This window comes from Molothrus aeneus, chromosome 2 (assembly GCF_037042795.1).
Source record: "Molothrus aeneus isolate 106 chromosome 2, BPBGC_Maene_1.0, whole genome shotgun sequence".
NCBI classification, from domain to species: domain Eukaryota; kingdom Metazoa; phylum Chordata; class Aves; order Passeriformes; family Icteridae; genus Molothrus; species Molothrus aeneus.
The window spans coordinates 116,218,516-116,244,077 of record NC_089647.1 but is presented as its reverse complement, the minus strand read 5'-3'; the positions used below and the strand labels follow the sequence as shown (position 1 = coordinate 116,244,077).

General features: G+C 51.0%; 2 protein-coding genes and 1 long non-coding RNA gene across 6 annotated transcripts; 1 reads left to right on the top strand and 2 right to left on the bottom strand.

The window, feature by feature from the left end:
* Positions 1-7,638: 7,638 nt before the first annotated feature.
* On the bottom strand, positions 7,639-16,651 carry SMIM11 (small integral membrane protein 11). 2 transcript variants are annotated; one of them, XM_066571719.1, is made up of 5 exons: positions 16,522-16,649; positions 15,341-15,402; positions 11,122-11,210; positions 9,280-9,459; positions 7,639-7,798 (listed from the first exon to the last, which is right to left on the bottom strand). In XM_066571719.1, exons 3-4 carry the CDS (start codon positions 11,140-11,142, stop codon positions 9,292-9,294), a joined length of 189 nt encoding a protein of 62 aa, XP_066427816.1. In that variant the 5' UTR covers positions 11,143-11,210; positions 15,341-15,402; positions 16,522-16,649; the 3' UTR covers positions 7,639-7,798; positions 9,280-9,291. The 2 variants fall into 2 exon arrangements, with proteins under 2 accessions (XP_066427816.1, XP_066427817.1); XM_066571720.1 differs by lacking the exon at positions 7,639-7,798 and having other exon boundaries at positions 8,501-9,459; positions 16,522-16,651.
* Positions 16,652-18,595: 1,944 nt separating this feature from the next.
* On the top strand, positions 18,596-19,363 carry LOC136571347 (uncharacterized). Its single transcript, XR_010785699.1, has 2 exons — positions 18,596-18,851; positions 18,946-19,363. It is a non-coding gene; the product is annotated as an uncharacterized lncRNA (long non-coding RNA).
* KCNE2 (potassium voltage-gated channel subfamily E regulatory subunit 2) lies at positions 18,811-21,902 on the bottom strand. Of its 3 annotated transcripts, XM_066571715.1 has the most exons (3): positions 21,754-21,902; positions 21,565-21,673; positions 18,811-19,301 (listed from the first exon to the last, which is right to left on the bottom strand). In XM_066571715.1, the coding sequence occupies exon 3, from the start codon at positions 19,282-19,284 to the stop codon at positions 18,907-18,909; it is 378 nt and encodes a 125-aa protein (XP_066427812.1). In that variant the 5' UTR covers positions 19,285-19,301; positions 21,565-21,673; positions 21,754-21,902; the 3' UTR covers positions 18,811-18,906. The 3 variants fall into 3 exon arrangements, with proteins under 3 accessions (XP_066427812.1, XP_066427813.1, XP_066427814.1); XM_066571716.1 differs by lacking the exon at positions 21,565-21,673; XM_066571717.1 differs by lacking the exon at positions 21,565-21,673 and having other exon boundaries at positions 18,811-19,298.
* Between the last annotated feature and the right edge of the window lie 3,660 nt (positions 21,903-25,562).

Sequence of the window (25,562 nt, the reverse complement as noted above, 5' to 3'; positions counted from 1 at the left end):
AGCAGAACCACAGAGCTGGTTCAGAGCCCAGACACAAGGCCCAGGCTCATTTCTTTGACTCCAACTCCGCTGCTGGAGCTGCCATTTGTTGGTGCTTGGCTCTGAGGAACACCAGGCTGGGAAATGAGCCCGAGTTTAGGCCAGAGACATGAGTCAGGGCAGATAAAAAGAGCTGGAGGATTGTGGAAGGGCCACACTGTTGGAAGTGAGGCACTGGGGAGCAAAGCCACAGCAGGAAGAAGTCCAGGAAAAAAAAAAAAGGATAATCAAAAAGGAGAGTCACCCATGTGTGCTCCATGGCATCAACAGGAAGCAGCCACATCCATCCTCCTCCATGTGACAGCCACATCCCAGCCTTGGGACAGACTGGAACAGCCTTGCAGGGATGCTGGGACACGTGGACATTTCCAGGAGCTCCCTCTGACCCAGCAGGAAAGGCTGCCAGCTGGGAATCCACATGGATGAAAGCCTAATCCCTCCTTGTGCCCAAAGAAAGCTTCCCTCTGCAGGAGCTCACTGCCATGGGATAACCTGGGGCAGCTGCCAGGAATTCCTGTGAGCAGCTGGGATTGTCCCAAAGTGCCCCACACTGAGCCCAGACAGGCTGGGACTGCTCCAGCAGCCAAGACAAAGCAGCTCCAAACCAAAACCAGCCTGGGCAGTGACCTGGGCTGTGCCACCTCCCAGTCCTCAGTCACTCACAGCCAAAAAAAGGCCCTTGGGTCAAATCCAGGGGGAAAACATCAACTCAGCTTGTGGAGATTTTAGCTGAGCTGTCCCCATGCACTCCTGGGTTGGACTTTGGGCTGTTTTCCATGTGGAGCTGCAGTGGGAGAGGCAGAGATGTCAGAGAGAGCCCAAACCATGGGGAAAGGTGACACCAGAAGCAGCTGAGGGCACCTGGAATGTGCAGCTGGAGGAGCTGAGGGAGACCCTCAGGGGCTGCAGCTCCAACCTCTGCTCCTGGCACAGGGACAGCACCAGGGGCTGGGCAGCTCCAGCAGGAATGAAGGACAGGGCATCCTGATGTGGGCTCTGAACTTCAGCAGGAGAGGATGAGAGGAAATGGCCTCAAATTGCACCAGGAGAGGCTCAGGTTAGGAATTACAAACAATTTTTCCCCTCACAGAGTGGTCAGGCCTTGGGATCAGCTGCCCAGGGAGGTGATGGAGGCACTGGAAGGGTTCAGGAGGAGTCTGGATGTGCCCTTGGGGACAGGGTTTGGGCTGATGTTGGATGCCCATGGAAGTCTCTCGGTGATTCTGTGACTCTGGGATTTCGCTTTAGCCACAGAGGAGCATCCCAGGTGTCCCTCTCCAGCAGGAATTAAGGACAGGGCATCCTGATGTGGGCTCTGGCCTTCAGCCATGGAGTTATTGGGATGTTTAGACAGGGTTTTAGCAGATATGGATATTCTGGGGCAGCCTGGCAGGATCCCTCTGGACACAGCCAACACTGCAGCAGCTCAGCTGGTCCTGTGATCCTATGGGGAAAGATGGGCTCAGACAGAGCCAAAGGGTCACACCAGGGGATCAAACACTAAATGGGGCTCAGACAGAGCCAAAGGGTCACACCAGGGGATCAAACACTAAATGGGGCTCAGGCAAAGCCAAAGGGTCACACCAGGGGATCAAACACTAAATGGGGCTCAAACAGAGCCAAAGGGTCACACCAGGGGATCAAACACTAAATGAGCCTCAGGATCTCTCAGGAAACCAAAATACCCCAAAGGCTGACCCACTCAGCACTCAGAGACCCCCAAAGATGCAAGAACTGTTCCATCAGAAAGAAGCAATTCCAAAGGGTTTCCTCAGAGGAATGCCTGGCCAGGGCAAGGCATCCAAAGGGCAGAGTTTGTTTCTTGCAGATGATGCAGGGAAACAATGGAATGTTGGGAGAAAAAGGGATCAAGTGCACTGAGAACTCCTCTGAAGGGAAATGTCTGGGGGAGATCAGCATTGATCCCAATCCTCTGCTATTCAGGAGAGTCACAGAATCAGGCAGGTGGGAAAAGGCTCCAAATCACAGCACAGGGACAGCACCAGGGAGGGGCTGGGGCTGGGCCAGGAGGGATTTAGGTTGGATTTTAGGGCAAGGTTCTTGCCCAGAGGGTGCTGGCACTGCCCAGGCTGCCCAGGGAATGGGCACGGCCCCGAGGCTGCCACAGCTCCAGGAGCCTTTGGCCAGCGCTGCCAGGGATGCCCAGGCTGGGCTTGCTGGGCTCTGGGCAGGGCAGGGCTGGCACTGGGGGATCCCTTCCCACTCAGGAATTCCATCATTATTATTATTATTATTGTTATTCCATGAGGTCAGGGGCATTTTGCTTGGCATTAGTCTCCATTCCAGGCCAATATTAAGGTTTCCACCTTTCCTGCCCAAGACCTTTGTCTGCTCCTCCTCCTGTTTAATCATTCCCCCCCTGTCTGTCCCTGACCCTTCCCTGCTCTCCAGACTCAGCAAACCCCGAGCTCAGTGACCTTCAGGGGGACACTGGGACTGCCATTATTCAGGGAAGCTTTGCTTTCAGGAACAGCTGGTAGAAGAGAGGGGTTGAGGGAGGGATAAATGTCTCATTATTGGCAGTGATTCCTGAACTTGGGAACTTCCAGGCTCCTTTCTCATTCCTGGGGGTTTATTCCCACTCAGGAATTCCATGGCTCAGTCCCACCAAGGCCAGCACTGCTGGATGTTCTGCAAGCTCCAGCAGAGGGAAGATTTAAGCCTTGTTCACATCTCAGATGTGATTTGGGATAATTCCACCTCTTTGCTTTTTTAATATATTTTTTTTTTTCACATCTCCCTTCAGCTCCCAGGCAGAGCTTTGCAGGAAGGAATCTCTGTGTGTGTTTGGATGATCCTGAGATGGTTCCCACTGGCATCTGCTCCCCAAAAACCCACCAGGAATTTGAGGAAGGAGCTGCTCCTGCCATCCTGCCTTGTCCTAAAAATTGTCCAAGCCAGGATGTGGGAATGAATGGAAGAGGAAAAACCAAAGTTCGCAATCTCCTTGGGTCAGCAGTGCTGGACAGAGCTCCAGGAGTGTTGGGACCACATTCCCAGGGGAAAACTGGAATTGCTGGGGGGTCATGGCAGGGCTGGGGTGGGACTGGATGATCCCTCTGGGTCCTTCCCACTCAGGATATTCCAACTCCCTCATGTGAGGTCCATCAGCTCCCCATTAGCCTCGAAGGCTGAGGTTAATAATAATTAATAAATATTAACTAATTAACTATGTCATATATGCTATAATTAGAGGATGCAACAAGTTAAAGCAATGCTGCCAAGACTGGAGCTGGGATCCCAGGGAATTGTGAAGGATTCTCCCCCACATAGAACATTTGCAGTGGAATTGCTGATTCCCAAGTGGAAAAGCAGGGAAGGAAATGTTGGGATTCCTGTTTGGATGTTGGATCCCTTGGGATGCTGCTCAGGGAGCTCTGCCTCCCTCCAGCCCCAGCCTGAGGTGATTCTGGCACAAGTCTCAGACTAAAAGCTTTCAGTGGGATTAAAATTAAGCTGAGCTTATCTCAGCTAAAGTCTAATGTCCTGTTGAAGGTTCATCTTTTTATTTTCAGGACCTCAGAAAGCCCAGAGCCCTGAGCTCCCTATTCCAGCAGCCACTTGAGTCACCTCAGAACCTGGCAGAGTTTGGTTTGTTTCCCTTAAAATCCCAGCAGCTCCTTTCCTGATCACTCCACAGGGATTGCAGCTTTTGTTTAAACCCACACAGCCTTCATGTGAATAAAAGGAACCCTAAAGGTGCAAACACTGGAAATTTAGAAGCCAGTTTTTAATTTTACTCTTTTTATTTTGTGTCTTCAACACTTGGCACTGGTGACAATGACAATATCAGAAACACAGACCTGTGCAAGGGAGGTACAGCCTGATCCCTGCTTTGGAAAAGAGGAATTTTATGGAATGGGGAGGAGAAGAGACCCTGTGCTCTGTAGGCACCACAGTGACCTGGCTCGATTTTTGGGATGGGAATATTTCCAAGAGGTTTCTGAGCAGATCCTCTGGTGTTGATGTGGCACTTGGGGACAGCCTTTGGGGTGATGGTGGCACTGGATGATCCTGGAGGGCTCTTCCCACCCTGATAATTCTGGGATACACCAAGCACTCCAAGGCCCTCTATCCTTGCTGCCTCCTCTCCCTCAGAAATGAACCTGAACTGAATTCTCTTTTCCTCTATTAAACGTGTTTTTAACCATAAAAACCTTTCTGTGCCCAAGGAAGGCCTGCAGGTGACACTGAGCGCTCTGGGCTGGGGACAAGGTGCCCATGGGGCACAGCTGGCACTGCATGGGCTGGCAGGGCTGGGCCAGCCCCAGGGATCTGGGGATTCTTTCAGAATTCCAGGCCCCCAGCTGCTCTCTGAAGGAGGAACTGCAGCAAAGCTGAGCTGCTGTCTCCCCCCAGTGTCAGCAGATTTCTCCTGTTCGAGATGTGGCACAAGGGACTCCCAAAGGTGAAATCACCTGGAAGCTGTGAGACCACAGCTCAAACTGCCATGAACAGCAGGGAACAGCCATGGAACTGTTTGGAAAGGGACAGGGAACAGCCCTGGATCTGTTTGGGGACAGAATTTGGAACAGCCATGGATCAGTTTGGGAAGGGACAGGACTGGGAACAGCCATGGCTCTGTTTGGGAGGGGACAGGAAACAGCCATGGCTCAGTTTGGGGACAGGATTGGGAACAGCCATGGCTCAGTTTGGGGACAGGATTGGGAACAGCCATGGCTCAGTTTGGGGACAGGATTAGGAACAGCCATGGCTCAGTTTGGGGACAGGATTGGGAACAGCCATGGCTCAGTTTGGGGACAGGATTAGGAACAGCCATGGCTCAGTTTGGGGACAGGACTGGGAACAGCCATGGGTCTGTTTGGGAAGGGACAGGACTGGGAACAGCCATGGATCTGTTTGGGGACAGGATTGGGAACAGACATGGATCTGTTTGGGGACAGGATTAAGAACAGCCATGGATCTGTTTGGGGACAGGACTGGGAGCAGCCATGGATCTGTTTGGGGACAGGATTGGGAACAGCCATGGCTCAGTTTGGGGACAGGATTGGGAACAGCCATGGATCTGTTTGGGGACAGGATTAAGAACAGCCATGGATCTGTTTGGGGACAGGACTGGGAGCAGCCATGGATCTGTTTGGGGACAGGATTGGGAACAGCCATGGCTCAGTTTGGGGACAGGACTGGGAACAGCCATGGCTCAGTTTGGGGACAGGATTGGGAACAGCCATGGGTCTGTTTGGGGACAGGATTGGGAACAGCCATGGCTCAGTTTGGGGACAGGACTGGGAACAGCCATGGGTCTGTTTGGGAAGGGACAGGATTGGGAACAGCCATGGATCTGTTTGGGGACAGGATTGGGAACAGCCATGGCTCAGTTTGGGGACAGGACTGGGAACAGCCATGGCTCAGTCTGGGAAGGGACAGGACTGCACAAGACCTTCTTCTGTTTTCCTGGAAATTATTGGATAACCCCCATGCCAAGCTCTGATGTTACACTGAAATTTAGGAGAGGCCTCAGGCAGGAGGAAGGCAGGGCTGGATGGGATACTGGGAGAAAATTCCTGGCTGTGAGGGTAAAAAGGGGCTGGGATGGAATTCCCAGAGCAGCTGGGGCTGCCCCTGCATCCCTGGTAGTGTCCCAGGCCAGGTTGGACACTGGGGCTGGAGCGCCTGGGACAGTGGGAGGTGTCCCTGCCATGGCAGGGGTGGCACTGGGTGATCCTTAAAATCCCTCCCACCCCAAACCACCCTGGGATTCTAAAAATCAGGCTGGGGCAAATTTGAAGTCTTTTAACTGCAAAGATTTTTCTGATCTGGCTGCAGAGATTGTGCAGGAATTTGCAGGATTTCTGAGGAGACTCCTCACAGCTCCTTCCTCCATATTTAGGGACAAAAAAAAGAGCATTAATTCCCTTCTTGCACATCTTTGGCAGGGGTGAATTTAAGCCAGACTTGATTGCTTTGGGTGCTAAATGATGCCCAGTGGCTTTGGTGGTAAATGGAGCTGCACAGGGAGATGGTGATTTCTGCTCACAAAACAGTAGTTGAAAAGCTAAAAAATAATTCCTCATCATTGTTATTATTTTTTTTTCCTGGAAAAATCTACTCTGGACAGCCTAAACACTCCAGATTGGGGCTGATATCCAAAAACAACCAGTGAGTGCCCAGAGCCAAGCCCTGGTGGCAGCAGAGCTGACAATTCCCTGGGAGCTTTGGGGCAGTGGCTCCCCCAGAATTCCTGAGTTTCCCTCAGGGAGGTGGGCACAGGCTGTGCTCACTGGCACCCCAGGAGCTGAATTCAATCCCCCCCAAGTTCACCTTGGCGTGCACAGGGGAGTGCTGGGAGCAGAGGGGAACTGCTGCATTCCCTGGGGTGCTGGAGCAGGGTATTTCTCTAGGATCCAGCAGGATACTGCACAGCAGGACATTGCTCTGGGCTGGGAATGCCTTTCTGCACTGCTTTTGTTCTCCAGTCTCCAAGGAGACAGCAGGAAAAAGGAGATTTGAACATCCCTGCACTTCCAGGGAGCTCCCTGAGCACCCCCTGTGCTCCCTGCTCAGGTGAGGGCTGAGCTCAGGGCTCCTCCAAGGGCTCTCCAGCCTTCTCTTGCCTCCTCTCCCCATTCCACTGGAAAAATTCTGCTTAGCTCCCAGAAGGGTCTAGGAAGTGTTTTGGAATGGAAATGGGGATGTGAAGGTCCCTGAGGCACTGCCACACCTGAGCCTTTATTGTTGTTTCTCTAATTCTCTGTTAGGAACCTAAATCTGCTCTGGAGCCAGCCTGGGAGAGCTGGGAGTGTCCAGGAGAAGGAAAAGCTCCAGGGAGAGCTCAGGGTGGCCTTGCAGGGCCTGCAGGAGCCCCAGGAAAGCTGGAGAGAGACAATTTCCAGGGGATGCAGGGACAGCACCCAGGGAATGGCTGCCAGTGCCAGAGGGCAGGGCTGGGTGGGATCTTGGCAATGAGGAATTGTTCCCTGGCAGGGTGGGCAGGGCTGGCATGGAATTCCAGCCCTGGATCCCTGGCAGTGCCCAAGGCCAGGCTGGACACTGGGGCTGGGAGCACCTGGGACAGTGGGAGGTGTCCCTGCCATGGCAGGGGTGGAACAAGGTGATTTTAGGTGATTTTTTGGTGATTTTAGGTCTCTTCCAACCCAAACCATTCCAGGATTCCACGCCCAAGGTCTCCAGGATTTGGTGCCACAGCAAAGGCAGGAACAGCTGCCCCAGGCTGAGCAGAGAACAAGGAACCAAAGAGATTTCTTGGGATAAAATTCCTGCCATGAAACTCCCTCTGTGATCTCCATGGGCCCAAGGAAGTCCTGGATGCACCAAGAGCCTGGAGCTGCTCCTCTCCTGGGATTGTCCTCCTGATTCCAGGCAGGCCCCACAGCCTGGCCCTTGCAGGAAGCAGCTGCAAAAGCTGCACTGAGCCCTCTCCACTTCCTCCTGCCTCTCCATGAGCCTTGGAGCCTCCCAGGATGCATCCAGAGCATTTTTCTCCTCCATCTTTCCCTCCAGAGCCTTTTCCTCTTCCATCCCAGCCACCTCCTTGCAGCTGGTCCTTCCCAAGTGCCTCCCCTGCAGCTCCAATCTTTTGAGGAAGCAGCACCCACGTTTATTTTTTAAACAAAGACATTTTTTATTGCATAAATAGAGGCTCAGCTGCTTTGTACACATAAAACCAGAGATAATTTAAGTGTCACTCTGAGGTTACCCATCCTTCTTTTCCAGGAAGGCTTCATCCTCCTGGGAGGGGAATCCAAGTGTCAGGAACCTGCAGGGTGGGGACAGAGCAGTGAGAAGAGCAGGCACAGGGGCTCCAGTGTTCACAGGGCACCTTTGGAGCTGCTCCCAGCTCCATGGGGGAATTCCTCCCTCTGAATCCCAGAATTTACCCAGGACAAGGTCTCTGCTGGGCAGCTCTGGGGAGTGGGAAGGGAATTTCTGTGGAATCAGAGAGGTTTTAACACCAAGGGTGGTGTCACCTGCTGGGCACTGAGGTTCTGTGATCATCCTGGGGCAGAAATCCCTGGAGCTGTGGGGTTTGCCAAACAGAATTCCCTGGGATAAAACTGCACAGAACCCCAAAATCCCAGACTGGTTTGAGTTAGAGGGATCTTAAACCTCATCCCATCCACCCCTGCCATGGGCAGGGACATTTCCCACTACCCCAGGCTGCTCCAAGCCCTGCACAACCTTTCCTTTGCCAGGGAAGTGCCCAAAATCTGCCCCAAAGCAAAGTCCTGAATCTGCTGGAAGCATGAAAAACCCCTTTGGTTTTGCTGGGGTTTTTTTTGGTTTTTTGGGGTTTTTTTTGTGTAAATAGAAAAAAACTTTGTTCCCATGGTTATTCCCAGGGCCTCATTTCTAGGCACCATTCCCAATCCTTGGGAATAAAGGGAATAAAACAGTGACAGGGTGGAAATAAAATTGAGGAAAGATTTTAAGTGCCTTTAGATGGGAGGGGATGACCTCAGAAAAGGAAATAAGATTTTATTTCAATAAAGAGCAACATGACATCAAACTCCCACTGAGCTTCCAAAGGGCAGGCAGGAATAGAATTCCCATTTTGCTGCAGAACAGGGAGAAGTGAAGCAAACTGCTCCAAAAATGACAAGCAAGGCAGGGAATAGAATCCAAGCAGCAGGCAGGACTCATTCTGCTCATGGATTTGCTCCAAGAATGCAGGGACTGCTTCAGCTTTGGAAACAGAGGGGAGGAACTTGGGAATTTCAGAATGAAAATCTCAAATTTAGAGAATTTTGTAATGTTCATTTTGCTCTTTCAAGCAGAAAAATTGTGCATTTTTCTCAGGGGATTCTACATGGTGGATGCTCCATGGCAGAACCTGTCCCTTTGGGAATTCCAGGTGTGGAATTTGCCCTTTCCAGCTACACCACCCCCAAGCTGTCAATAATTTCACTCCTCTAGAAAGGCTGATTATTTTCTCTCTTTATTTTGTGACTTCAAGCCCAGAGCTCTGATTGCAGCATCCTGCCTGCCTGCTCCCCTGCAGTTATTCCCAATTTATCCCTCTCTTTGTGCATCAGGCACAAAAACCCAGGCAGATAAAAACAGAGAGGGAACATTGTGCTCAAACATCCTCCAACAGGACAGTGGTTCACGCAAGTTCCACAAAAAAATGAGAGAGCAAATCCCTGAAACATCCCAAATATCCCAAGAGCTCATTTTGGGATCCAAACCCAAATCAATCCCACTGGGATTAGCAATGTCCAAGCCCAATCAATTCCACACCTGAGGCACTCTTCACTCATCCTTCTTCTCTGCTTCTGCTTTCAGTTTCTCCTCACGTTCCCTCTTCAGTTTCTCCTCAATTTTCTTGCTCTGGTACATTTTGACTCCAGCAAAGGCCAAGCAAAGGATCAATGTTTTAGCTGCCAAGATGTACATCAGCAGTGGGAAGTTCTCCAGAGCCTGGAATGCCAAAGAATCTGTTTAGGCACTTCTGGAACGCTTGGACAATTAAAAATGAATTTATAGGGATGCTCTGCATCTTCCATTCCAATATTAATGCTCCTCTCTCACCATGGTTTTTATTTCTGTGGGAAATTAAACCAGGCACAGCAACAAAGCAGAAAAAAACAAAACAAAAACCCTTTCCTTAAGCCCTGAACTCCTTTTGCTCATTCTCCAGCAATATTTGCACCACCTGGAGCTGAAAAAGGGGAAGAGCTGAGTATTTTAGGGAAGTTGTGGAAGTGGAAAAGCTGCTGAAGAATCCTCCCAAGTGAAGGATCCCTGGGGATCAGCTCTCAGATGGGATCCCCAAAAACACCCCAGGAAATCTTAATTCACAGCAATTCTCTAATGAACCTGCTGAGAAATGGAAGGGGCAGATAAATGACTTGAAACTGGGAGAAAAGTGAAAAATCCAAGGATTGCTGAATGCCTGGAATTGCACAGAGTGTTTCAATGCTATAAAAATATAAACTTGGAGAGGAAAATCCAATGGAAATGGGTGGTGGGCACTGAGCAGGCCCCCAGGGATGGGGTGGGGTTTTTTGGGGGTCTGTGCAGGGCCAGGCCTTGGACTGGGTGATCCCTGTGGGTCCCTTCCCAGCAGGACATTCCAGGGTTCTGTGGTAAATCTGAGAACTTGGAATTCACCCTGCTCCCTCAGGAGCTCCCAAAGCTGTCAGGACACATCAAAACTCTGAATTTAGGCCAAGCCTTGTGTCCCTACACCAGCAGGGAGCTTGGAAAAACAGCACCAGGCTCTGCCAATGTCCCCACAATCACAGAGGCAGCAGCTCTGCAACACCAGGGCTGGGAGAAAGTTTGATTTAATGAGCTCAAGTTGTTAATTACAGAGTCATAGAACAGTTTGGGCTGGGAGGGATTTCAAAGTTCATCCAGTTCCACAGGCAGGGACACCTTGCACTGTCCCAGGTGCTCCAGCCTGGCCTGGGACATTCCAGGGATGCAGGGGCAGCCCCAGCTGCTCTGGGAATTCCATCCCAGGGAACAATTCCTCATTGCCAAGATCCCACCCAGCCCTGCCCTCTGGCACTGGCAGCCATTCCCTGGGTGCTGTCCCTGCATCCCCTGGAAATTGTCTCTCTCCAGCTTTCCTGGGGCTCCTCCAGGCCCTGCAAGGCCACCCTGAGCTCAGCCCAAAGCTTCTCCTGTGCAGGTGAACAATCCCAGCTGTGCCAGCCTTTCCTCCCAGCAGAGCTGCTCCATCCCTCTGCCCATCCTGGAGCCTCCATGGACTTGTTCCAACAGCTCCATGCAGGAGGAACCTGTTCCAACACTGTGGTGCCTGACACAATGACCCCCAAACCCCCAAAACCCCAAAAACACAGGGGGAGAAATTCCCATCCAGTAAGAAAAGCAGCTGAGGGAAGAGCAGCCAGAGGAAAACCTGGGGAGAGGAAAGGCAGGAGCAGCAGGGATGAGCTGAGCTCTGCTGAGCTCAGGTCTAACATGGGCAAGGAAGGAGAGGAAGAAATCCCCTGTCCTGAGAGGGTGGGGGTCAAACAACCCTGCCTGGGAAAGGAACCATCAGATCCCACCCAACACATCCCCCATGCAAAGAGCAGCAATCCCTGATTTGGGAACCTGCCCCAGCCTCACCTTCCAGTTAAAGGCCACCATCTCAGCTGTGGGGTGCCCCAGGACTGGGGGGGTCACACTCCTGGAGGCACAGGGCAGGGCAGGAGCATCTTGGAGACACAGAAAAGAAAGCAGAATGAACTCTTGGAGAAATGGGAAATAACGAAAAAGCAGAATGAACTCTTGGAGAAATGGAAAAAGAAAGCAGAATTAACTCTTGCAGAAATGGAAATTAAAGCAGAATGAACTCTTGAAAAAATGGAAAAAGAAAGCAGAACTAACTATTGCAGAAAAGGAAATTAAAGCAGAATGAACTTTTGCAGAAATGGAAAACAAAGCAGAATTAACTATTGCAGAAATGGAAAACAAAGCAGAATTAACTATTGCAGAAATGGAAATTAAAGCAGAATTAACTATTGCAGAAATGGAAATTAAAGCAGAATGAACTTTTGCAGAAATGGAAAACAAAGCAGAATTAACTATTGCAGAAATGGAAAACAAAGCAGAATTAACTATTGCAGAAATGGAAATTAAAGCAGAATTAACTATTGCAGAAATGGAAATTAAAGCAGAATGAACTTTTGCAGAAATGGAAAACAAAGCAGAATTAACTATTGCAGAAATGGAAAACAAAGCAGAATTAACTATTGCAGAAATGGAAAAAAGAAGCAGAATGAACTCTTGGAGAAATGAAAAACAAAGCAGAATGAAGTCCTGGAGAAACAGAAACTGAAAGAGAATTAGGGTAGCTGCTAATTAGCCGACCCTGCCTGGGAGGGGCTCATCCCCAGCAACCCCCAGGGACCTCAGGGCCTTTCTGGGGCTCAGTGACAGGAGCAGGCCAGGGCTGAGACAGCCCAGAGCAGGTGCTGGGGCTGCAATCCCACCCCCTGGCAGCTGCCCCATGCACAACATGGAAAGCACGGCTGCCTTTGGGGGCTGGAGCTGTGTGTGCTCCCCCTGCCTGCCTCTGCTGGGACCCAGGGACACACAGGAGCTGCCTTGGAGGGTTTCCAAGCCCACCTGCTCTGTTTGGAGCCTGAACATTGAATTAATCCTCTAATTTCTCAGTCCTCTGTGATTGATTAATTTAATTCTCCATCCTAACAGTTTATAAATACAGAGGTTAGCAAAGCAAGCAGTCCCTGGAGCCCTGAGTGCTCACCAAGCATTCCAGAGCTGAATTCCTGGGATGAAAAGGCTGCAGCACACACAGCACTGCCCTGGGCTCTCTGCTCAGCTGCTGGGATCCAAATCAACCCCTGGAGGCCTTTCCTGTCCATGGAGCAAGAGTGGAAAAGCAGGAGGGAACACTCCAGCACCGTGAAAAGCTGGGCTGGATAAATCAGCACCACACCAGAGAGCAGCTGCTGAGCTCCCTGCAGAAATTCAATGTTCCTGCAGCTCAGTTTCTGGGTAGATTTTCTCATTTCTCCAGCCAGAGCATCCTCTCCTCTCCTTTTCCCTCTCACCCTGCTGAGACCCCTCTGGAAACATTCCCACTCGTGCAGAGTGACCAAGGCCCAGCTGTACCAAGGCCCTGGAGTGGCAGTGACTGTTCCATCAGCCACTATTCCTGTGCAGATCCTGATTGTGCAGCTCCTTCTCCTGCTGAGGCAATGGCAGGGTGGTTGTGAACAGTCACTGCTGTTACACCTCCAAGGAAATGTATCTTCATTTCATGGAATCATGGAATGCTCTGGGTTGGAAGGACCTTGGAGATCATCCCTGCCATGGCAGGGACACCTCCCACTGTCCCCAGTGTCCAACCTGGCCCAGGGATGCAGGGATGGAATTCCATGCCAGCCCTGCCCACCCTGCCAGGGAACAATTCCTGATTCCCAATGTCCCACCCAGCCCTGCCCTCTGGCAGTGGGAGCCATTCCCTGGGTGCTGTCCCTGCATCCCTTGCCCAACATCTCTTTCCATGTTTGCTGCAACCCCAGGATGTTTCCCAGAGCTGCCAGCTGTGCTGCTCTGTCCCCACAGTGTCCTGTGCAGTGGGAATGTCACTGCTCCCTCCAATCCAGGCTGCATTCCCACATCCCACCAGCCTCCATGGCCAAGCACTTCTCCCCCTCTCATCTCCTGCCTTTTCCAGCCCCCCTCTGATCCCAGCCCTTATGAAATCCAGTGGAGACCTCAGGATTGAAAAAAGCAGCACAGGGCAGGGAGAACAAAGTGGGAAGAGGGGAGAAAGTGGGGAAAGGGGAGGATTTTAAAGCCCAGAGCAGCTGGGGCTGCCCCTGGATCCCTGGAACGTCCCAGGCCAGGTTGGACACTGGGGCTGGGAGCATCCTGGGATTAGTGCAAGGTGTCCCTGCCCATGGAGGCTGGATGGGCTTTGAAATCCCTTCCAATCCAAACCATTCCAGGATTCTAGGATTCCCTTCACACTTAAAAACCACCATTTATGAGCACTGAGGTCATCAGTGCAAGAGCAAAAAGCCCCAACACTGCTTTTTCAAGGCTGGGATATCTTAAATCAACAGCTGGAATGGAGTGTTTGCCTTTCCTGAGGAGATAAGGCACAGAAAGGAGCAGGGAACACATCCACAGGCAGGCATTGTTCCCTCCCCAGGGAAATGCAGGCAAACCCAGGGCCTGGGCCCCACACAAGGGCACTGCTCCCTCCCCTCACCTGCTCCTGTGAGCAGCCACGTGAGGAGGGACAGCAGCAGCAGCAGCCTCTGCCAGGGATGCCCTGACAGATGCTCCAGAGCTGGGATAGAACAGCCCCAGGCTGGCAGGGATTCCCTGGGACTGCACTGCCAGGTCCCCCCTGCAGTTTTATGTAGCCCCTCCACATTTCTCTGCACAGAGAAAAGCAAGGCACAGTTCTTCCCAGGAATATTTCTGGGTTTCACATTGTCTGAACCTCAGAGAAAGGGAAAAACAATTCTTATCTCATTTGCTGTGCCCGTGTTTGTGCCAAAGCAGAATGCAATGTGGAGATTGTTCACCCAAAGTGATGGTGCTTTGTTTCCTTGGCCTGTCAGGGCCAGCAGGGGTGTGTGTGTGTGTCAGGACTGCTGGGTGACAGGCACAGATTCTGGGCAGTGTGTGCAAGGTTGGGTGCTTGGCAGATTCAGTTTTAGATGTAAATAATAATGATAATGATAATAATAATAATGATATCATATCATCTCATAATCATAATATAGTATAATAAAGTAATTAATTAGCCTTCTGACATCCATGGAGTCCTCCTCATCATTCCTCCTTGCTCAGGGCCCTCACAGCGTTGCTATAGTTTTATTCCTTTATTCCTTATAGTTTTAATTCCTTTTATATTCCTTTATTCCTCCTTTTCCAACAAATGCCACTGTGGCTGCCCCTGGATCCCTGGCAGTGTCCCAGGGCTTGGAGCAGCCTGGGACCGTGGGAGATGTCCCTGCCCATGGCACTGGATGAGCTTTAAGGTCCCTCCCAACCCAAACCACGCTGGGATTTTGGGATCCTGGGCTCTGTGTGCAGCCTCATCCCAGGGAATTCTGTCTGGTGAAGCAGATCAGACTCCTGCAGATGGGAAAGAGGAGAGGGTCTGGCCAGATCCCACCTTCCAGCAATTCCCTGTGACCCCCAAATCCTCTGGGATGCTCTGCAGGCACAGCAGGCTCATTGCAGTGTCCCTCAGGGAGGGCTGCAGCATATCCCAGAGCTTGGGATTAGCCCTGGCTCCAGCCCCAGGCACAGGGAGGGCTGTGCTGGAGCAGGGAGTTGAATCCCAAGCCTGGATTGCAGCTCCAGCCCTCCCCAGAAGCACAGCCCAGCCCAGGCTCTCAGGGCATTGTCTGCAGAGCAGGGACAGCCCCCAGGCACTACAGAACATCCCCAGAGCATCGCCAGCATCCAAACCCCCTGGAGCTGTCCTGGCAGGCTGCACATCTCACCCTGCCTGCCAAGAGCTCCAGCATTCCCATAAAATGGGGCTGGAGATGTCCCTTTGGGGATTGCTGGACAACTCCAGCCATGAGGCCTTGGAAAGCACCGAGCTACTGAGTTATCTGAGTGCAATTAAATGTGACATTTCTGAGCTAGAAAAGGGTGTCACTCACCAAGGCCAGGCTGGATGGGACTCTCAGCAACCTGGAAGGTGTCTCTGCTCATGGCAGGGCTTGGAATGACATGATCTTTAAGGTCCTTTCCAACCCACACCTGATTCTGATTCTGGATCAACTCAAGGTTCCAATTCAAGCAACATCAAAACAATTGAAAAAAACCATCAAGATCTTCATACCTGATGAAGCAGAAATTAAAATATGAGTGATTCCTCTGGCAGCTCCTCACATACTCCAAACTCTGGAAAACAGGAACAGAGCAGATGGGACGTTTCATTCACACTGGTTGGATTAAAATCAAACCAAACCCAGAAATGCCAGGGGCACATCAGACTCTTCCACCATGGCATCACAAAGATGATCCCAAAATTGGAGACCCTCTGCTCTGGAAAGAGGCTGGAGAACTGGGATTGTCCAGCCTGGAGAAGGGACCAGGGAGACCTTAGAGCCCCTTCCAGTGCTGAAAAGGAATGAGAGGAACTTTTTATATGGGCAGAGAGTGCCAAGACAAGGGACAATGGTTTTAGACTGCCAGAGGGCAGGGCTGGATGGGATATGGGGAATTAGGGAGGGTGGGCAGGCCCTGCACAGGGTGCCCAGAGCAGCTGGGGCTGCCCCTGGATCCCAGCCCAGCTCTGTCCTGGACTGGAGCAGAAGGAAGGGACTGGGGAACAAGGAGAGAGGTGGAAAGCAAGAAAAGCAGCGGGTGGAGAGCAAGGAAAGGGGGCTGAAGAGAAAGGGAGGGATACTGGAGAACAAGGAATGGGGGCTGGAGAACAAGGAATGGGGGCTGGAGAACAAGGAATGGGGGCTGGAGAGGAAGGGGAGAATAAGGAGGGGGGCTGAAGGAGAGTGGAGAACAAGAATGGAGGGCCTGGAGAGGAAGGAAGGCGATGGAAAACTAGGAAAGGGGGCTGGTGAACAAGGAGGGAAAGGCGGATATTAAGTAAGGGGGCTGGAGAGCAAGGAGGAGGCTGGAGAAGAACGGAACAAGGGACTGAGAGCAAGGGCGGGTGGAGGGCAAAGAGAGGGGCTGGAGATGGAGGGAAGCGGGGTGAGCAACACGGAAGGGACTGGAGAGAGGGAAGGGAGGGTGGATTAGACAGGAGGGGGGTTGGAGAGAAAGGAGGAGGCCTGGAGGGCAAGGAGGCGGTGGAGAAGGGGCAGGGGAAGGCCAGGCCGGGGCAGGGCGGGCAGCGGGCCCGGCCCCGCAGAGCGGCCGAGGCTGCCGGGAGCGGAGCGCTCGGGGCCGGCGGCGATGCGGGCCGGGCTCCGCCGGAGCCCCGCGAGGCCGTGAGGGGATGGAAAGGAAGCAGGAAGGGAAGGAAGGAAGAAAGGAAGGGGCCCAGGCCGGTCCTACCTGCGGGCGGCCATGGCAGCGGGGGCGGCGCTCCCTCACGGAGCTCCCGGCAGCGGCAGCGCCGGGCCCGGCCGGGACCGCTCCGCCCGCTCGGCTGCCGCGCTGGGCATGGCGGTGCTCCGCTTTTCTCCCTCAAAATGAACAGTTCTGCCATAAAACAGATCCTGCAGGGACCGCGGCGAGGTCCCAGAGACCCCCGTGCGCAGCTGGGGTTGGGATATGGTTGGGATTGTGCCCCTGTGCCCCTGTCCTCAGGTGATTTCCCACCTGCAGAGCTGCCCCAGGCCTGGGCCCAGCCCAGGGAGGAGCTGGAGCTGCTGCAGAGAGCCCAGAGGAGGCTCCAGGATGAGCAGAGGGATGGAGCAGCTCTGCTGGGAGGAAAGGCTGGCACAGCTGGGATTGTTCACCTGCACAGGAGAAGCTTTGGGCTGAGCTCAGGGTGGCCTTGCAGGGCCTGGAGGAGCCCCAGGAAAGCTGGAGAGAGACAATTTCCAGGGGATGCAGGGACAGCACACAGGGAATGGCTTCAGACTGAAAAATTACAGGTTTAGATCAGACATGAGGAACAATTTCCTCCCTGGCAGGGTGGGCAGGCCCTGGCACAGGGTGTCCCTGGATCCCTGGCAGTGCCCGAGGCCAGGCTGGACACTGGGGCTGGAGCAGCCTGGGGCAGTGGGAGGTGTCCAGGTTGCTCCAAGCCCTGTCCAGCCTGGCCTTAAACATTTGCAGGAATGTGGAGTCCACATCCTCTCTGTGGGCAGCTTGTGTAAGGGCCTCACCCTCACACTAAATAATTTCTTCCTAACATCTGACATAAACCTGCCCTCTTTCATTTTAAGGCCATTTCCCATTGTCCTGTCAATACATTTCTATGTGAGAAGTCCCTCTGCAGCTCTCCTGGAGCCCCTTCAGGCCCTGGCAGGGGCTCTGAGCTCTCCCTGGAGCTTCTCTCAGCTCTCCCAGCAGCTCCACCTTTTTCTGGTGTTGATCCAGGGGCAGCTCTGCAGGTGAGGTCTCACACAAGCAGAGTAGACAATCCCTTCCTCCAGCCTGCTCCTTGTGCTTCTTTTGCACCTCCAGCACATCTACAGAGTGATGGTATCAGCTCGAATCTCAAAATCTGCTCCTGGTGTGGAAAATGCTGATCCCTGAGGAAACCCTGCTGCTGCCACCCTTGTGGCACTCCCCACTGCCCAAGACAAGCCAAAGGCCCCCAAAGAAAAGAAGCCCTTTGTCATTTATTATTTAACACGAGCAAAAAAGGAATCAGATCACTAAAAAGGAGTCGGGAGTGAGTGTGTGCAGGTATCAGGTCCCTCCTGTGATCCATTCCTGTGAAAAATGCATCTATTTTATGATTGGCTTTTGGCAAATATTCAAATGAATATTATATGTGTTGTGTTAGAAAGTAAGGCTGTATTAATTCTCTTAAGTAGTGTGTTAAATACAGTTTTAGGTTATAAAAAATGTTCAAATAGAAACTATGCTATGAAGAATACTTTTTTTAAAGAAAGGACTTGCAGCGAGATAGGAGCCACAGGACACCTGAATCTTTCAGAGAAAAAGAATTTATTGCTGCATTATCAGAAGAAATGAACTTCTTCCTGCCTGGAAGGCGCTGCTAGGATTTAGAGGAAGAGATGAGCAGACAGAATCCTGTGTTTGAATGGAATTTAATGGAATGGAATTTATCATGTATGAGGTGTATGAATATGCAACAGGTTATTGTTTTTAAGGGTTAATCCTCTGGTAATGTGGGCCCTTTTTCGGGCTTGTGATGCCAAGAAAAAGGTACCTGGACTGTCTGTAACTCTTTGTTTTTATTGTCTAATATTGTCCTAATTCAATTTTTCCAGATTATTATTACTCTAATTGTATTACTGTTTTTATAACCATTTTATTACTATTAAACCTTTAAAATTTTAAAAACAAATGATTGGTGTTTTTCACAATTCCCTAATTGCTTCTTCAGGCAATGTGTGGAGATTGGAGATTTTACTGGATATTTTCAGGTTATTTTTAAAGTGGTTTTAAGTCACACAGTTTGGATCTAAATTGGCACTTTTGACCAGCACTAATTCACAGTTATTCTGAGGTGGGAACATCCAGATCTGCTTGTGGATTTTAAAAATGCTCAAATAATCAAGTTATCCCTGTCTTGGCTTTATTTTCCCAAAGGACAGACTATCAAAGGGAAGCACAATCACAAATTTTTCTTGGACTTTCCCAAGATCCTCACAGGAGCCATCGCATTGATTTCCTCAGGACTCCATTATCCATGGACCTGTGTGTAAATTGAATCAACACTTCCACAGCTCTTTGGAATTCCAGTGAGTTCCCTCTGTGTGCCTCCATGAGTCCCTCACTGCTGGCATTCCCAGAGAGTCAAGGTGACTCTGGGCTTGTTTTATCCCTTGCCCCCAGGTTTTCATGGATCACACACTTGAGATCTTCTGGGTTCAGCACCTGGTTCTTGTACTTCTCGCCCCAGTCCTCCACAATGTACTGGTGATAGGGATCATTGGAGTGCTCCCTCCTCTTGGATTTCACAGTGCTCACCAGGATGGCCACGATGATGAAGGAGAACATCCCAATCATCACCATCAGGTACAGGATAACGTAGTCAAAGTTTTCAGCAGCCACCTCAGCCTGCAGTTTGTCCGCTGCTTCTGTCATGTTCCTCCTCCAGCTGTTCATGTAATTGAGGAAGGTTTCCTTGAAAATATCTTCCACTGCCCAAGTGAAGTTCTGCAGCTTGGTCATCCTCGCCAATTATGCTGCTAAAGACAAGAAAATATTCTTTTAAATCAGATGTCTGCATTAAAAGAGTTGGTTTGGAGTATTTTGTCGGTGTTATGTCAATTATCTGGTAACAGTCCCCTTCTGACACTTGAAGGTGCAGCTTTAGCTCAGCTGAGAATCCCCATCTCTGAGTGGTTCAGTATGTTCAGAGACCCAAGGAGGTCCTACTCAGAATCATGGAATGGTTTGGGCTGGGAGGGACCTTAAAATCATCCAGTGCCACCCCTGCCATGGCAGGGACACCTCCCACTGTCCCCAGTGTCCAGCCTGGCCTTGGGCACTGCCAGGGATCCAGGGATGGAATTCCATGCCAGCCCTGCCCACCCTGCCAGGGAACAATTCCTCATTGCCAAGATCCCACCCAGCCCTGCCCTCTGGCACTGGCAGCCATTCCCTGGGTGCTGTCCCTGCATCCCCTGGAAATTGTCTCTCTCCAGCTTTCCTGGGGCTCCTGCAGGCCCTGCAAGGCCACCCTGAGCTCAGCCCAAAGCTTCTCCTGTGCAGGTGAACAATCCCAGCTGTGCCAGCCTTTCCTCCCAGCAGAGCTGCTCCATCCCTCTGCCCATCCTGGAGCCCACTCAGGTCCCTTTGCTCTGGGGACACTTTGGTGAAGGCCCCCATGTCCCTGTCACAGGGTTTGTGGCACTGTCCCTTCCCTGCAGAGGGGAATCCACAAGGGAGGAAGGATTGCTCCTGAGGAGAAGACAAAGCCATGGGAGGGACAGGGAGGCTGAGACTCCATCCCTGGAGTGCCCTCAGGGACCATTTGGGACAGTCCCCAGAGGGGAAGAGACACTGCCTGCTACTGCAAAGCCATGTTTGATCCCATTATCCCAAAATTCAGACGCCAGTGCTGCTCAGGCCCCATAAACCAGGTGTGTGTCCCACAGGAGGAAAATCCCCCTCCAGAATTCCTTCCCACCTGATCCCATTCTGATGAGAGCCATTCCTACCTGATCCCATTCCCATACAGATCCCATTCCCACACAATCCCATTCCCACGCAGATCCCATTCCCATACAGATCCCGTTCCCACACAGATCCCATTCCCACACAATCCCATTCCGACACAGATCCCATTCCCATACAGATCCCATTCCCATACAGATCCCATTCCCACCTGATCCCATTCCCACACAATCCCATTCCCATACAGATCCCATTCCCACACAATCCCATTCCCACCTGATCCCATTTCCACCCTGATCCCATTCCCACACAGATCCCATTCCCATACAGATCCCATTCCCACACAATCCCATTCCCACCCAGATCCCATTCCCCCCGATCCCATTCCCACCCTGATCCCATTCCCATACAGATCCCCTTCCCACACAATCCCATTTCCCCCTGATCCCATTCCCACCCTGATCCCATTCCCACCCAGATCCCATTCCCACCTGATCCCATTCCCACACAATCCCATTCCCCTCTGATCCCATTCCCACGCAGATCCCATTCCCACCTGATCCCATTCCCACACAATCCCATTCCCCCCTGATCCCATTCCCACCCTGATCCCATTCCCACACAATCCCATTCCCACACAATCCCATTCCCCCCTGATCCCATTCCCACCCTGATCCCATTCCCACACAATCCCATTCCCACCCAGATCCCATTCCCACCTGATCCCATTCCCACACAATCCCATTCCCCCCTGATCCCATTCCCACCCTGATCCCATTCCCACCCTGATCCCATTCCCACCCAGATCCCATTCCCCCCTGATCCCATTCCCACCTGATCCCATTCCCACACAATCCCATTCCCACACCGATCCCATTCCCACCCAGATCCCATTCCCACCCAGGCTGTCCCACTTTAATGTGGGCAATTCCTTCCTCTCTCCAGGCCAGCCAAGCCCTAAAACCCGTGGAAATCTTCCCCCAAAGCCCTTTGTTCCCAGTCCCATCCTCAAGAATGAGGAGTTGGCTGCATCCAAGGGGAAGAGGCAGTGAATTTTCATTGCTAATAAAAATTTGGGATGTGTTCCAATTCAGGAATTCAGGAATTCAGCCTTTGTGCCCACAGGGATTCAGGTACACGTGCAGGTGGATCCCTCTGCAGTTACTCCCTCACACATGCTCAAATACAGAGGATAAAGGTAATTAATGAAACTAAATGAGAAAATACAAATACAAACTGCCTTTACTGTCTGTAAAACCTGCTTTTTCCCTGGTTTCCATCAAAAACTGCTATCATTTTTCAGGAGGAAATAGACTTGTAACAGCAGCTTACCTTTGCTGTGTCCTTCTCTAAGGAGATTCAGGATTTTCCAGCTCCACTGGATAATGGGGTGAAACTCCCCCAAAAAGAGCAGGAATGTCTTTAAGGAGCCTGCACAAGGCTGGGAGCAGGTGCCTGTGAAATAAGTGCCTTGCACTGCACTTATGTTTATATTAAATTAAAAGCTAAATCTAATCTCACCTGGAAAGTCAAATATTGGCTGACAGCTTGCATCAGTCATCCTGTCAGATCTGGGACTGAGCCTTTGTGCTGACTGCTGCAAGTTCAGATATTGGAAAAGAGCTTTCCTGGGGATAAACGGCTGCAGCTCCATTCTTGGTGAGCCAGAAGAGTAAAGATGAGCTCTGTTAAATAATAATAATATTAAGAATTACTAGAGAAGAATTCTTGGCTGTGAGGGTGGGCAGGCCCTGGCACAGGGTGCCCAGAGCAGCTATGGCACTTCCAGGATCCCTGGCAGTGCCCAAGGCCAGGATGGGGCTTGGAACAACCTGGGACAGTGAAATGGGATCATCTTTAAGGTCCCTCCCAACCTGAATCATCCCATGTTCCTATGAATAAACCAGTAGCACCAGCAGTGATAAGAACAATGATTTCCTTTGCTGATCTGGGCACAAGAAGTGAGCACTGAGCAGTCAGGTTGCTCAATACCCTAAGCTTGAGTCCCTTCCCTTCCCTTCCCTTCCCTTCCCTTCCCTTCCCTTCCCTTCCCTTCCCTTCCCTTCCCTTCCCTTCCCTTCCCTTCCCTTCCCTTCCCTTCCCTTCCCTTCCCTTCCCTTCCCTTCCCTTCCCTTCCCTTCCCTTCCCTTCCCTTCCCTTCCCTTCCCTTCCCTTCCCTTCCCTTCCCTTCCCTTCCCTTCCCTTCCCCTTTTTACCTTTCCCCTTTTTACCCTCTTTCCCCTTTCCTTTTTTCTCCTTTTTCCCCTTTCCCTTTTTCTCCTTTTTCCCCTTTCCCCTTTCCCTTTTTCTCCTTTTTCCCCTTTCCCTTTTTCTCCTTTTTCCCCTTTCCCCTTTCCCTTTTTCTCCTTTTTCCCCTTTCCACTTTCCCCTTTCCCCTTTTTTTCCTTTCCCCTTTCCCCTTTTGTTCCTTTTCCCCTTTCCTCCTCTTGTTCCTTTCCCCTTTTTTCCTTTCCCCTTTTCCTTTCCCCTTTTCACTTCCATGCCCTTGCTGCAGAAATAAATCCTCAAAGCTCTCCTCTGTGGGCACCTCACTCATGATCTAGAGCAGGAAAACACAAAAAACTTCCTAAAAAAACCCCAGAAAACCAAACCCAAAGAGAAAAAAGAAAAAAAAAGGAGAATGAATGAGATTTGGCTTTCCTTCTGGCAAGCAGCAGATGCTGACAACTCTGAGAGGCTCTGAGACACCTGAGGAGTTTGCTCAGGGAAATGAGACCACATCAGGAGCATCAGCAGCAGCTCCTGCTCTGCTGGAGACATCCAGGGAGGGGGATCATGGTGGGATTGAGGTGCAAAAGGCTCCCCAAGCACTTGGGCTGGGATTAAAAAACCATATTTTCATTTTACAGCCAGTCCTGCCCAAGAAATGCCATCCTTGAGGGGCAGGAAGGCAGCGTGGAGTGATCCCAAATCCACAGCACACCCCAGAGGGAGGGAGATCTGCTCCTGGTGTGGAAAATGCTGATCCCTGAGGAAACCCTGCTGCTGCCACCCTTGTCATGGTTACTGCAACATCCTGGAGATGTTCTGAGCAGGAAACCTCCCAGCACAGGGACGAGCTGCTGGCAGCATTTCCTGCTGATCCCACACTTTTCCTGGCAGGTTCCATTGGCTTTACCCCCAAAGAGCTTCAGTGTGCTGTGAGGAACCCCAGAGGCACCTCCCTGTGCTGTGCACAGACATTCCCTGGCTGCTCCCAGCTGGATAAAGTCACTTGGAGCTCTATTGTCTGGCTATGGAAATGAGAAAGGAGCCTGGAAGTGCCCAAGTTGAGAAATCACTGCCAATAATGAGAAATTTATCCCTCCCTCAACCCCTCTCTTCTACCAGCTGTTCCTGAAACCAAAGCTTCCCTGAATAATGGCAGTCCCAGTGTCCCCCTGAAGGTCACTGAGCTCAGGGTTTGCTGAGTCTGGAGAGCAGGGAGGGGTCAGGGACAGACAGGGTGGGAATGATTAAACAGGAGGAGGAGCAGACAAAGGTCTTGGGCAGGAAAGGAGGAAACCTTAATATTGGCCTGGAATGGAGACTAATGCCAAGCAAAATGCCCCTGACCTCATGGAATAACAATAATAATAATAATAATAACAACAACAACAACAATAATAATAATAATAATAATAATAATAATAATAATAATAATAATAATAATAATAATAATAATAATAATAATAATGGAATTCCTGAGTGGGAAGGGATCCCCCAGTGCCAGCCCTGCCCTGCCCAGAGCCCAGCAAGCCCAGCCTGGGCATCCCTGGCAGCGCTGGCCAAAGGCTCCTGGAGCTGTGGCAGCCTCGGGGCCGTGCCCATTCCCTGGGCAGCCTGGGCAGTGCCAGCACCCTCTGGGCAAGAACCTTGCCCTAAAATCCAACCCAAATCCCTCCAGGCCCAGCCCCAGCCCCTCCCTGGGTGCTGTCCCTGTGCTGTGATTTGGAGCCTTTTCCCACCTGCCTGATTCTGTGACTCTCCTGAATAGCAGAGGATTGGGATCAATGCTGATCTCCCTCAGACATTTCCTTCAGAGGAGTTCTCAGTGCACTTGATCCCTTTTTTTCCCAACATTCCATTGTTTCCCTGCATCATCTGCAAGAAACAAACTCTGCCCTTTGGATGCCTTGCCCTGGCCAGGGCTTTCTTTTTACCTGAGGAAACCCTTTGGAATTGCTTCTTTCTGATGGAACAGTTCTTGCATCTTTGGGGGTCTCTGAGTGCTGAGTGGGTCAGCCTTTGGGGTATTTTGGTTTCCTGAGAGATCCTGAGGCTCCATTTAGTGTTTGATCCCCTGGTGTGACCCTTTGGCTGTGTCTGAGCCCCATTTAGTGTTTGATCCCCTGGTGTGACCCTTTGGCTTTGCCTGAGCCCCATTTAGTGTTTGATCCCCTGGTGTGACCCTTTGGCTCTGTCTGAGCCCATCTTTCCCCACAGGATCACAGGACCAGCTGAGCTGCTGCAGTGTTGGCTGTGTCCAGAGGGATCCTGCCAGGCTGCCCCAGAATATCCATATCTGCTAAAACCCTGTCTAAACATCCCAATAACTCCATGGCTGAAGGCCAGAGCCCACATCAGGATGCCCTGTCCTTAATTCCTGCTGGAGAGGGACACCTGGGATGCTCCTCTGTGGCTAAAGGGAAATCCCAGAGTCACAGAATCACCGAGAGACTTCCATGGGCATCCAGCATCAGCCCAAACCCTGTCCCCAAGGGCACATCCAGACTCCTCCTGCACCCTTCCAGTGCCTCCATCACCTCCCTGGGCAGCTCATTCCAAGGCCTGACCACTCTGTGTGGGGAAAATTGTTTTCAATCCCTAATGTGAGCCTCCCCTGGTGCAATTTGAAGCCATTTCCTCTCATTTTCTTCCCTTAGTGTTGGAATCTGAAATGCAAGGAACTTTCAGAACAAACTAAAAATAAAAGTAGTTATCAAAATAAACAAAGAGATTAAAACACAATACTATAAGTTTATGTGTCATAATTAACTATAAAATCTTACACTGTTAGATATAAATCCATAAGACAAAATATTTAAAGATTAGGTAAAAGACATAAATATCCTTTTTAACAGTGTTTTATTAATCAATAATTCCTTAAAAAAGTCTTATACCTAGAAGTCTTGTAACCTTTTATACCATATTCTAACAATGTAAGCCAAATTCACCCTTCTTACCTATGTAAAAAATAATTATAAAAACCCCACATCATCAAAAACAACTCCAAAATTGTAAGAAAACCCCATCTCTAACTTATTCAAAACTCCCCACAAATAAATTATCACACTTAGGAGATGGAAGAAGAGAAGTTGCTGCTCCTT